The 12,457-nt window shown below is 39.4% G+C and overlaps 1 protein-coding gene and 1 long non-coding RNA gene across 3 annotated transcripts in view; one reads left to right on the plus strand and one right to left on the minus strand.

Annotated features, from left to right (window-relative positions):
- Window positions 1-10,528, minus strand: part of LOC109388843 (uncharacterized) — a 22,215-nt gene extending 11,687 nt beyond the window's left edge. The window contains exons 1-3 of the long non-coding RNA XR_002125265.1: window positions 10,427-10,528; window positions 10,240-10,339; window positions 2,440-2,500 (exon numbers count right to left, since the gene is read on the minus strand). This is a non-coding gene — a long non-coding RNA (uncharacterized LOC109388843). The remainder of the gene's footprint in view (window positions 1-2,439; window positions 2,501-10,239; window positions 10,340-10,426) is intronic.
- GREB1L (GREB1 like retinoic acid receptor coactivator) overlaps window positions 1-12,457 on the plus strand; it is a 243,503-nt gene that overhangs the window by 203,936 nt on the left and 27,110 nt on the right. For both annotated transcript variants that reach the window (XM_019653872.1, XM_019653873.1), the window contains exons 18-20: window positions 349-541; window positions 8,327-8,460; window positions 11,268-11,607. In XM_019653872.1, coding sequence (XP_019509417.1) covers window positions 349-541; window positions 8,327-8,460; window positions 11,268-11,607 — 667 coding nt within the window. The remainder of the gene's footprint in view (window positions 1-348; window positions 542-8,326; window positions 8,461-11,267; window positions 11,608-12,457) is intronic.

The following is a 12,457-nucleotide window of genomic DNA, read 5'->3' on the forward strand; positions in this document are numbered from 1 at the left end:
AAGAGCGCAATGATGGTGCCAACTTGGGCCAGTGAAGCAACGTCCTCCACAACTAGACTGAAGAACAAAAGGACAGCAACTTGTCTGTTCCCGTTCCCCCAATTCCCCAGCACTGTTCCCATCCCCCAATTCCCCAATTAAAAAAAATATATATGATACCCAGGATAGTATTCAAAATAATTGAAGGATGAGGGGTTATTATATTCTAATTAAAGTTTTTTTTAAAAATCACCTCAACTAAAAAGAGCAAGAAAGATGAGTCAAAACATTACCTCCATTTTGATGTCTGTTTCTGAGTCTAATCAGTTAAATTAGGAGGTTCTAATGTGACTTTCAATATTTTTACAGTGTCATTTCGGGCTCGTTATCACATGGTGAACCTAGTCATGGATTGGCTGATAAAGTCATTAATTGCAGAGAAGTTCTGGAAGCTTTCAACCTCCTGGTACTCCAGGTTAGCTCCTTTCCGTACACTCTACAAACGCAACAGTCCCGAATCAGCTCCAGCAATGAGGTTCACTGGATACAGCTTGACAGCATGGTGAGTCTCTGTTCTACTCTGACACACAGTGGTGTTCCTAGTTCCCTGGGACAGAATCTTGTAGAAAAAGATGATCATGGCTTTGTAAAATAGAGCACAAGAGTTCAAAAATCTAACATAATGCTTTATCCTCTCAAAGTTTCATAGAATTACAATTATCATAAGAGCAAAAAACTAGAGTACAGTGTCCTATATAAATTTGATGAGGTGGGTTTTTTATAGGTTATCATGTAGATATAAAATTATCCATCCTATATAGTTCGTCCCCCAAAATATGATGTTATCTGACAATAGCATTAATATCCTAAATTATCTTTGTGATTTTAACTGATTAATTTCAATCTGAGACCTGGAAATTTTATTTTCCTCTTGGATGGCTTCTCTGTCATGTTTTAGTCTTACTGATCTGTATCACTGTTAATTATTTCATGCTCCCCAGCAACTGGATTTTTCCTTTTAGTCAGTTCTCACATATTTCTACTTGAAACAGAGGATGATGGTACTGTGACTTTACTTAGTAAGTAGCATTTAATATGTTGAGAATAGCCTTCACAACATTGTACATATCCAGGTCTTTATATTTTTCGGTCCAATTCCTAATACCTGAAAAATATTTTCTATCACCTATAAACTGCATGCTAAATATACTATCAAAGAAAAGAGATAGAAGCTTCATAAAAAAAAACAATAAATATTAACCATTAAGCAATGGATCCTTCATTTTAAAATATTGAACATATGGGCCAGCCGAGTGGCGCGATGGTTAAGAACTGGCTTGGGATGCCAGATGGCCCCGGTTTGGATCCCACATAAGAGGGCCAGTGACACTGCCCTCTACAGCTAAGATGCTGAACAACAGCTTGACCTGGAGCTGGGCTGCCGTGAGTCGCCAGCGACGGCGTAGGCTGCAGTCCCCTGCTGCAGTGGGCTGCCATACGCTACCATGTGTAGCCAGCAGCCGCCGTGAGTGGCCATCCAGAGGCTGGCGACTGATCAGACTCACCCGGGAAGAGCGCAATGATGGTGCCAGCTTGGGCCAGTGAAGCAACATCCTCCACAACTAGACTGAAGAATAAAACAACAGCTACTTGTCTGTTCCCCTTCCCCCGATTCCCCAGCGCTTTTCCCCTCCCCCAATTCCCCCAATAAAATCTTTTTTAAAAAAATTGAACATATTAGATTTTTTAAAATAAACATGTTTAAGTAAAATATGCCAGAAATGGGCTGGCCGAGTGGCTCAATTGGTTAAGAGCTCGCTCAAGAGTTTGAGCTCTGAGCAACAGCGGTTCAAGTGCCAGCCCAAGTTGAGCTGCCGCTGAGCTGTCAACAGGTGGCAGGATGGCTCAGCTTAAAAAAAAAAAAAAAGAATGTGAGGGCAGGGAAGAAACAGTGAGCAAGATTAAATATGCCAAAAATGTCTTACACAAGAATGACTATTATTTTATGAACCCAGTACATTGTATTCTGATATGAAGTAGGTAAGTTTCCCGGATTTAGCTTTTCTCTTTGAGTATTGGCTTGTTCTTTGCAGTAAAGCAAGCTCACGTCACTGACTCTCCTTGGCATCAACAGATTCTCCTTTATGAGAACTACCTCATGTGTTCACTATCACATACAGGTTGCTTTGAGCTTTTACTTTGTTGGTATCTTTTCCACCCCAGCTCTGTCCATTAATTGGGTGGTCAAGTCATGGGTGAGACAAGAGGCTACCACAGTTCCTTTGCCACTAAAGCATAGGGAACGCCTGTGGGCTACCCAAGGAGTTGCCCTGACACAGAATGGATTGCCAGTAGAGCTGAGGAAAGGAAAATTTGTTTTTTAATCCAACAGATAGTTCTCCTATGAAATATTAAGTTTCAATACATGATTGGGGGAAAAAGAGAACCATTCTAATTTACCTTGTTAGCTCAGTCTTTTCCAGAGAGATCACACCCATGATAGGAAGGACTTTATCTTCTCCTGACATGAAGTAATAAGAGAAAAAGGCTTAATTAAATTTTCATTAACAATCATTCTTGTGGATTGTGGTTAATTTTTTAGGTATAATAATGGTATTGTGGTTATATTTTTTAAAAGTTCTTATCTTAGAGATATCTATTGAAGTATTTATGGATTAAAGATATGATACCTAGTATTATATTCAAAATAATTGAAGGATGGGGAATTATTATACTCTAATTAAAGTTTAAAAAAATCATTCCTATGAAGTTGAGATGAACATAGTGAAAGGTAAAAGCTTGAATCTAATTTATAACAACTTTATACACTTAGGGGAGAAGCTCCTAGCAATTAGCCTCCTTTAGTTATCCTAACACCAGTGTCCTAAAAAAGGAATAATTGGGAAAAGCAAAGAAACCCAACTCAAAAAATATCATTGAGCACTTTTGGCTTGTGTTAGTTATTTCCAAGGACACAGAGAGAGATGATAGTTTAGAGGACAAAGCAAGTGCACATCAAAGTCACTATTATCCAAAGTGGAATAAGACACAGATAGAGAAAACAGATTGGTGACTGCCAGAGGCGGGGGTGTGGGGTGGGCAGAATGGTTGAAGGTGGTCAAAAGGTACGAACTTTTGCTTATAAGCCTGGGGATGTAATGTAATATAATGTATGGTGACTATAGTTAATACTGTATGGCATATTTGAAAGTTGCTAAGAGAGTAGATCTTAAAAGTTCTCACTACAAAAAAAAAATTGTAACTATGTGTGGTGATGGATGTTACTGTGACCATCATTTCACTATATATATATATATATATATATATATATATATATATATCTCAAATCATAATATATACGTATATATAATCATTATGTTGTACACTTGAAACTAGTATTATATGGTAACTATATCTCAAGTCAAAAAAGAAAAAAAAATCAAGTTGTATACATCAAATATGTACAATTTTTTTTGTCAAAAAAACAAACAAACCATAAAACAAAACCAAAATAGAATAAGACAATTTCAAAAAACCAAAATACTCTGGAGTTGAAAGGAAGAAGTCTCATTCATTTGACAGGTGACATGGAGGAGAGAGCACTGAGGATGGGCTTTGGAACAGGGGGAGGACGGAGCACACAAATGGGGAGCAGCTGCCCCTGGCAGCAGATAGCTTGGGCAGAGCCACAGGAGGAGGAAACATCAGCATTTTCCAGAGAATACTTAGTGGGATGAAAAAGAAACCTGGAAATATACATATGGAACCTTTGAGTGCCAGACTGGCAAAGTTTACATTTATTACATAGGCATTAACAATTTTTTTTAATCAAAGGCACAGTATTATTGGAAATATCAGAATATACATATTTCTTTTATTTTTTGTATTAAAAATGTAAATGTGCAGCTCAATGAATTTTCACAAACTGAACACACCCGTGGGATCAGCACCAAGATGAAGAAATGGAACATTACCACCACCCCATAAGCCAGGCACTCACTCCCCCACCAAAGGGCAACACTCTGGCCTCTTACATCATAGATTTGGTTTGTCTGGTTTTGAACGTTATATAAATGGAATACACTCTTTTGTATCTGGCTTTTTTTGCTCAACATTGTGAGATTCTTCTATACTTTGCATGAGTCATAAAACAGTCATTCTTATTCCTGTATATAGATTATACTGGGTGACCACAACAATTTATTTATTCATTTATTTATTTCAAATAGTGCTGATGTAACATGCTACAACATGTTAGGAGATACTGAGAGGCTGCATTTTAAGGCAGTTCATTTAACTACAGAGGCTAAATCAGCATGGTTAGAAATGGGGAGATCAATCATCTGGCTTCTCTGATAATTCAGGTTAGAATTAACAAATACCTGATTCAGAAAAGCAGTCCTGACAATAAAAAAGAATGGAAGAAATAGTAACCTTCCTAGGATTTGTTTATTGGGGTATGGGGAAGAGTCAGAGATCCTTGAGGTGATGCCTGTAGTTGGAAAGAAGTCAGGAAGAAGATTGATTGTGGAAGGCAGACAAGACGGATTTTAATGAGCTAAGTCTGAAGTGAGTGCACCATTGCACATGCAAAGTTGGAGTTTGACTTGGGGCTTTACAGTGAGGATTTGGAATAGTTTTTCAAAACAGTGATCACTGAAGCAGCTTGTGTAGATAAAATTGTGGAAGAAAAATAATGAAAAAAATTGCCAAGAGGGCAGTGAGGCCAAGGACTGGCACGTAATGCCACTGGATTTGGCCTCGGGAGTCCTTGGTGACCTTCCAGGGAACAGTGTCCATACAGCAGAGTGTTTGGCTGGAGGAAAAGCAGAGACAGCAATGAAAGGACAGGGAGAGTTGCAGCGTGGGGTCACTGCACAGACAGGACTTTGGGAGGGTGGAGATTTTTTTAAGATATGGAACATTTTCCCCAAAGACATAAGGATTCAATAAATCATTTTATGATTTGTGATACATGGTGATGCATGCTTCTTTATTTTTTTATTTTTTAAAACTTTATTAAATTCATTGGGGTGACATTGGTTAATAAAATTATATAGGTTTCAAGCATACAATTCTATAATACATCATCTATATATTGCATTGCATGTTCACCACCCCAAATCAAGTCTCCTTCCATCACCATATATTTGATCCCCTTTACCCTCTCCTCCCTCCCCCTACCCCACTTTCCTTTTGGTAACCACTATACCGTTGTCTGTGTCTATGAATGTTCGTTCATTTGTCTTACTTGTTCGCTTGTTGCTTTCAGTTTTATATCCCACATATAATTCAAATCATATGGCTCTCGACTTTTTTCATCTGACTTACTTTGCTTAGCATGATAATATGTTTCTTTAGAATAACATCATTCAGAGTTTCATAACTTATATTTTAAAGGATGGTCCCATTAACTTCTATGACAACTTTTGTAGTACAAACTACAGTTACAGTTTAAACATAACAGATTAGTGAAACTGTTCACTTCTAATTCTTAGTTTTAGTAGTCCTGGTTCTTAAAACCCATACTGGCTCCAGTAGGTCACAAGCCATCATTTAACAACTTGTCCTGTAATTTTGCTGAGAAAGAAGAGAAATAAAAATGAGGACAGGTGGATATATCCTAACCAGCAAGTTAAAATGCTGCATCAGGAAAAGGAGCAGGCTTGGAGGAGGATTTTATATTCCCCAAAGAAACAAGACTGGAGATGAGAAGGAGTTTGAAGATCAAGCTCATATGACTTAAAACTTTTCCACTAACTCTGTGCCAGCTCCAGATAAGGAGGAAAACTCAGCTGAATGACTTTTTTCATCCTAAATGACTTATGACACAATTATCCAGAACACAGCCAAGAACTTAGCATAAAACAAGCAAACAAACAATAGATGTCGTTCAATCTATGCTCTAAGGTTCCGGGATTTATAAGAACATTTTCAAGTCTTTATTTGTAGGAACATAAGTAAACCACATTTACTCTCAAATAAGACCCTGTTCCAACAAGCAGGATTCCTGGTTTTGAGGATCTCAAAAAGTTAAAAGCTGCCAATTAAATAGTACTTTATTTTTATCTTATAAACCTTATAAATCACACAATTGCTCATCTCTTTGGATGGGTTACTAAAAAACTCAGAAACAAATTTGTAGCTCACTTCTAACAAAACATGCAGATACTTCTGATATGTATTTTTGGGAGAACTAACTTTATTCCTGGCCAATCTCATTTCTCTTATCCTTGCTTTTTCTTTCTCTGATTGCCTAATTTATTTTTATCTTACACATTTTAAGCTGCTGTATTACCTTTTTGAAATGATTTGGAGAGTGTATAAAGAAAAATGTCAACACATAATAAATAACAAATAAAAGTGAGATGAAAATGCACAGGCAACATAACAGGAAGAAGAGATGACTGTGGAAAAGTTATGTACAAGAGAGGAAAGAAAAAAAACAAAACACCAGATACATGAACTCAAAAAGCTTATTGAATATTCTGGGGCTACTTAGTTTAAGGACAAGCAGCTTGTCAGACATCTCAGGCTCCTCTGAGGGAATCTGTGTCACATCCTAGAATAGCTATTCATTTCCACAGTGATGACTGAGTCATCAGAAAGGGAGATAAATACTGTACATTATGTTTAAGAAGGTGAACAGTATATAGTCCACTTTTAAAATAAATTTTGTTTGTAAAAGAATAAACTTTTATGAGTTATCATTAAATGATATCAGAAAAGTTTTCTGTAATTGAGGAGTTTTTCAGTTTGTCAATCTCCAGAGAGTTCTACAAGATAGCATATATATCAGTATAGAGAGATCTGCTTTAAAAGGGGGAAAAAATCTGACCTTGTGACAGTACCAGCCTAAAAAAATGTGATTCCTCCAAATCTATCTGAACAAAAATGAAAACAAACCAATCTATGTAGTTACCATCTGTCCTAAGAAAGCAATGTCAACATTCTACTAATAACATATTAAATTTATTTGAACTAAAAAGAAATTTCAGTTATGCCTCAGAGATTATTTTAGAGTTAGTACCAGGTTATATAATGAAACATTTTTTTCAGCTTTATTGAAGTATGATTAACAAATACAACTGTAAGATATTTAAAGTGTACATTGTGATGATTTGGTATATGTATATATTATGAAAGGTTTCCTCCCATCTAGTTAATTAACACATCCATCACTATTTACACATATTTTGTTAAGAACATTTAACTTCTACTTCCTTAGCATATTTCAATTGTATAATATAGTGTTATCAACTATAGTCACCATGTTATACATTAGATCCTCAGGCCTTATTCATCTTATAGCTGAAAGTTTGTACCCTTTTACCACCCTCTCCCTATTTCCCCCAGCCGGCTAGCCCCTGGCAACCACTACTCTACTCTGTTTCCATGGGTTTGAGTTGTTTTGGGGTTTTTTTTCCCTTAGATTCCACATATAGGTCAAAAAATGCATTATTTGTCTTTCTCTGTCTAATTTATTTCACTTAGCATAATGCCCTCAAGGTCCATCCATGTTGTCACAAATGGCAGGATGTCCTTTTTCATGGCTGAATAATATTTGTATATATACATACATATACAAACATATATACGTATCTTTATTCATTCATCCATGATAGACACTTAGGTTGTTTCCATATCTTGGCTATTGTGAGTAATGCTGCAGTAAAGAGTGAAGACGGAAGTTCAGATATCTCTTCAATATACTATTTTCAGATCCTTTGTATATATACCCAGAAGTGGAATTGCTGGATCATATAGTAGCTATACTTCTAATTTCTTGAGGCCCCTCCATACTGATTTCCATAGTGGCTGCACCAATTTACATTCCCACCAACAGTACACAAGGGTTCCCTTTTCTCCACATCCTTGCCAACACTTGTTATCTCTTGTCTTTTTGATAATAGCCATTCTGAAAAGTGTGAGGTCTCATTGTGTTTTTGATTTGATTTCCCTGATGATTAGTGATGTTGAGCATCTTTTCATGTACCTGTTGGCCATCTGCATGTCTTCTTTAGAAAAATTTCAGTTTCTCTGCCCATTTTTTAATTGGATTTTTTTTTTGCTATTGCGTTATGTGAGTTCTTCATATATTTAGGATATTAACCCCTTATCAGATAATAGGATTTACAATTATTTTCTCCCCTTACATAGGATGCCTTTTCATTTTGTTAATGGTTTCCTTTGCTGTGCAGAAGCTTTTTCATTTGCGTTAGTCCCACTTGTTTATTCACAATTGTTTTAACCTTCTAGGAAATAACCTATTACAGGGTTTTCCCCCTAGAAAACAAGACATATCGTATCCTGTCCTCACTGAGTTTTGCTCTGTATTTTGAATCAGGAGGACATGAGCTGTGAGGAGAAGCTATACTTCGGCTTGAATGAGTACAGTAAGTCTCTGCAGTGGGGGATCACAAGCCCGCTTCTGAGATGTGACGAGACTTTTGAAAAAATGGTGAACACGCTCTTGGAGAGGTAAGTGAAAACCTTCAACATTTTCCTTAGCTGTATATCTAAAATAGCCCAAAGTCTTTTGTGTCAGTGTCACAGGAGTTTGATGGAGCCCCGGCTGTGCATTTGACATGTGAAGGAATAAAAATAGCCTTTCCTAAGATGACCTTTTACATATATGAGTTTTCTATGATCATCCAAGACCAACAAAGGACATTAGTGACTAAAAGTGGGACTTAGAACCACTTTCCATGCCCTGAATTGTCTCTCCCAAGCATACTTCACGTTTTTACATGTTTCCCTGTTTTCTCTTCTGTCCTCCACAGGCAAGTACTCTTAGATGGCCTGGTAAAAAGTAAACTTTACTATGAGAGATTTGGAGTGTAGACTGGAGAAAATGAATGCACAATGAGATCATTTAGTGAGTTCAGTTCTAATGCCCTTTCTCCAGTCCCCAACCTTGGGAGTTAAGGATCATGACTCCTCTCTCCTCTGTCTTTTTGCCCCCCGGTTCCAGGTCAGACTCTGAAAGAGTACAGGGTTTTCCTGTATTTGTCCTCTCTGATATTGAATCATGGACTCAAAGAGTAGGGAGAAGCATTAGAATTTGCCTGACCTAGTAGAGGTGCCTCCCTGCCCTCCACAATATTCTGTCTGCTCATCCAGTGATGGGGTAAGTGGGCTCTATGTGCTGAGGCGCATTCTAAGTTGTAGTAGCTTAGTAGAGTTCTTCACACTGGCTCCAGCTGATCACAAGCCGTCTATGTAACAACCTGCCATATAACTTCGTTAAAGAAAAAGAAAAAGAAATAAAAATGAGGACAGGTGGATGCATCCTACCCAGCAACTTACAAAGCTTCATCAGGAGTAGGAGTTTATATTTTTGCAGCTGTTGGATTTGAGGACTTAACTGACACTGTGGCATTAATCCTGTCACATCACATGTGATCTTAGATTTCCAAAATCAGCCCATGTGTCTTCCCTTTAAGTGTTTCCCACCCACCCATTCCATCCGCCAGCTTGGAATGTATCTTTCCTTCCCATAACTTCATTCAGAGTTTTATAACTGGTATTTTAATGGATAATCTCATCAACACCTATTACAACTTTGGTAATACAAAACTACAATTACAGTTTAATGCAAACAGATTGGAAAAACTATTCATTTCTATGTTCATGCTTCTTTCAGAGTGTGAAATCTAAATGCTTGTATATCAAAGTTACTGTTTGTTCTAATTTTGTCTTTCCTACATGGCCCAGCCAAAAACATTGAGCTTTAAACATGGATCATCTGTGCTTACTTCCTCCAACCCAGTCACCCCAGGCTAATAATAGCTATGATTTATTGAACACTTGACGGGACTAGCTGAGGATTGATTGAACCTAAGGACTTCACCTTTCCCCAATCTACTGAATCCTTACAATGTAAGAAGACATTGTCAGAGACCTGAGTAAAATCTAGACCCAGCTCTGTCTCTGACCAGTTGGATGATCTTGGGCAAGTAGCAGTTGAATTTCTCTCAGCCCCTTAACTCATTTTCCTACAAGAAGGTGGAGTGGTCAGAATCCAGGGACTCTATGATCCTTTCCAACTCTAACGTACTTCAAAACCACATGATTCATTTGTTGACCCTAGTTGGTATTTGACACTGGGCTTTTCTGTGAAAGGACAGTGAACCACTTGTTTTACTTTAAATAGAATTATGAAGTGGAACAGAGGTGAAATCCTTCATTGGCCTCCCAGCTGCTAGGCAATTGCATGTGCTACCAGCTGGCAACCAGAAAGAAAGCTCACAGACTCACCCTCGTTTTGCCAGTGCCTGCTTTCTTGACCTGCGCCTCTTCATGCCTGCCAGCGGGTCCTCTGCGCACTTGTGCTCATTTTATCAGCAAGCCTGGCTTCCTGAGGAACAGCACATAATAAGAGATTTATTTTCTGCCCGCCATGTAATTGTAAAAACTGCCAATTTAAACAAAGTGATCCTCTTACCTGGCAGTCCAGGCGGGGGTAGTGCTAGAACTATGGTCGTTGAGAGAAGTCAGGGACACTCCTGCTCCTTGCCGGCCTCCCTTTACTGAGCAGGGCGCAGATGATAGGCCACACCACTAGGGGGTGCTATTTCTCCAGCTCCAAGTTTTCTCCGGCACCAAGGCACGTTTTATGGGAAGATATAGTTACTGCTGTGGGGCTAATCTCAAATTAGTAATAACAATTACTCTTTTTATGTCTGATACTCTACAGACATGATATTAAAGTCTCAATTTCCTTTACTGTAATCTTAAGTATCAGAAAAGAAGCTGACAACACCGCCATTTCTAACTCAATGCCACCAGCAAGCGGTTAGGATCCAGGGATGATCCATTATGACAATTAACCTGACTAGACCAGTGCTTCTCAAAATTTAATGCACATACACATCATCTGGGGCTCTTGTCAAGACATGGATTCTGATTTGGTATGTCTGCAGTGGTATGTCTGCGGGGGTATGTCTGATTTGGCGTTTCTGACAGTCCCCCTGGCGTTGCTGCTAGGTGCTGCTGCTGGTCTGCTGGTCCACAGACGACACTTCCAGAACCTGGGGTCGCGAGACCATCCCTAAACCTCTTTTACTTGCTTGCCTATCCTCACAGGCTCTGATTCACAGGCATTGGAAGCTCAACTTTTCCTTCTAGTGATGTGGGCTCCAAGGTCGTTCTAGAGCCCAAGCCCATCACTCACTGATGATCACTAACCCCTTCCCGCCATGCTTGGTCTGCATCCCTGCTGCACAGACCTTACTGCCCCAGGTGGTCCTGCAGCCCGAGCACTAGCTCCTTGTGTTTTGTTGAAGGTACCCCAGGCTGCACAGTATGGTCGTCCGCTGCTACCTTCTCATCCAGCAGTACTCAGAGGCTCTGATGGCTCTCACCACCATGGCGTCCCTCCGAGACCACAGCACACCAGAAACACTCAGCATTATGGATGACCTCATCAGCTCTCCAGGGAAAACCAAAAGTGGGAGGGGACACATGCTCATTATCAGGGTGCCCTCCGTGCAGCTGGCGATGTTGGCCAAGGAGCGGCTGCAGGAGGTGCGCGACAAACTGGGGCTGCAGTACCGTTTCGAGATCATCCTCGGGAACCCTGCCTCTGAAGTCAGTGTCGCAACTCACTTCGTGGCGCGATTAAAGGTTAGCAATGGATGGACATTTCTCCTTGAAATACCGGTTTGTTTCTGTTTTCTGGGAATCCCACATGGGTGGCTCAGAGACCTGAGTTTAATAGGGTTTTGCATATGTGTCCATCTGATCTTCATGACACTGTTAATGCTAAACTAAGGGACAGGTTCACTTCCCTGATTGGAACCAGCTGGTTAAGATTCTGTCAAGCCGCCCTGTTTAGCATGTGCCTGCAGTTTGGTCTTCCATGCTGTTCAACTGCAGGTGCAAAAAATGAGATGACCCAGTTTGACCTCATGTTTATTGACCTTGTTTGAGATGCATCTAGCCCATGACCATCTGTTTTCTCAGAAAAAGAAATAGAAATTGTTCTCTCAGACCTCTGTGGGGTCTTTAAATATCATCAGTTCACTAATACTTTTCTGTCCATCTAGCTGTCAGCTCATGTCTAGAGTTGGTAAAGTATTCTGTTTTATCTTCAGTACTCATGTAGAACTATCCCATGCCCTCTTGCATGTGGATTCTTCAACAGTTTGTTGTTTTTTTTGAGCTGCTTTGACTCTCAGGGCCAAGGCTTGGGATGGACTGAGACACCCAAGTATCCTGGATAGGGACTTGGTGCACGAGCAAGCACTCCGCCCCTCTGCATGGCCAGGGCTGGCTGCTTTCCCTAAACCCCTCCTGTTAGGCAGCGGAGGGGGAGAGTTTCTAAATCAACTAACCTAACTCCCTACCTTATGCCTGCTCAGGTTTTTCTGGGGACTTTTACAATCCAGTGTGTCCTAGCCATTAAGAAACATGTAATAAAACACCTGTATGCATATCAGTACAGCACTGAGCTACCTAGATACTGCATGTCTGA

The sequence above is a fragment of the Hipposideros armiger genome, unplaced genomic scaffold (assembly GCF_001890085.2).
Source record: "Hipposideros armiger isolate ML-2016 unplaced genomic scaffold, ASM189008v1 scaffold_209, whole genome shotgun sequence".
Classification (NCBI taxonomy): domain Eukaryota; kingdom Metazoa; phylum Chordata; class Mammalia; order Chiroptera; family Hipposideridae; genus Hipposideros; species Hipposideros armiger.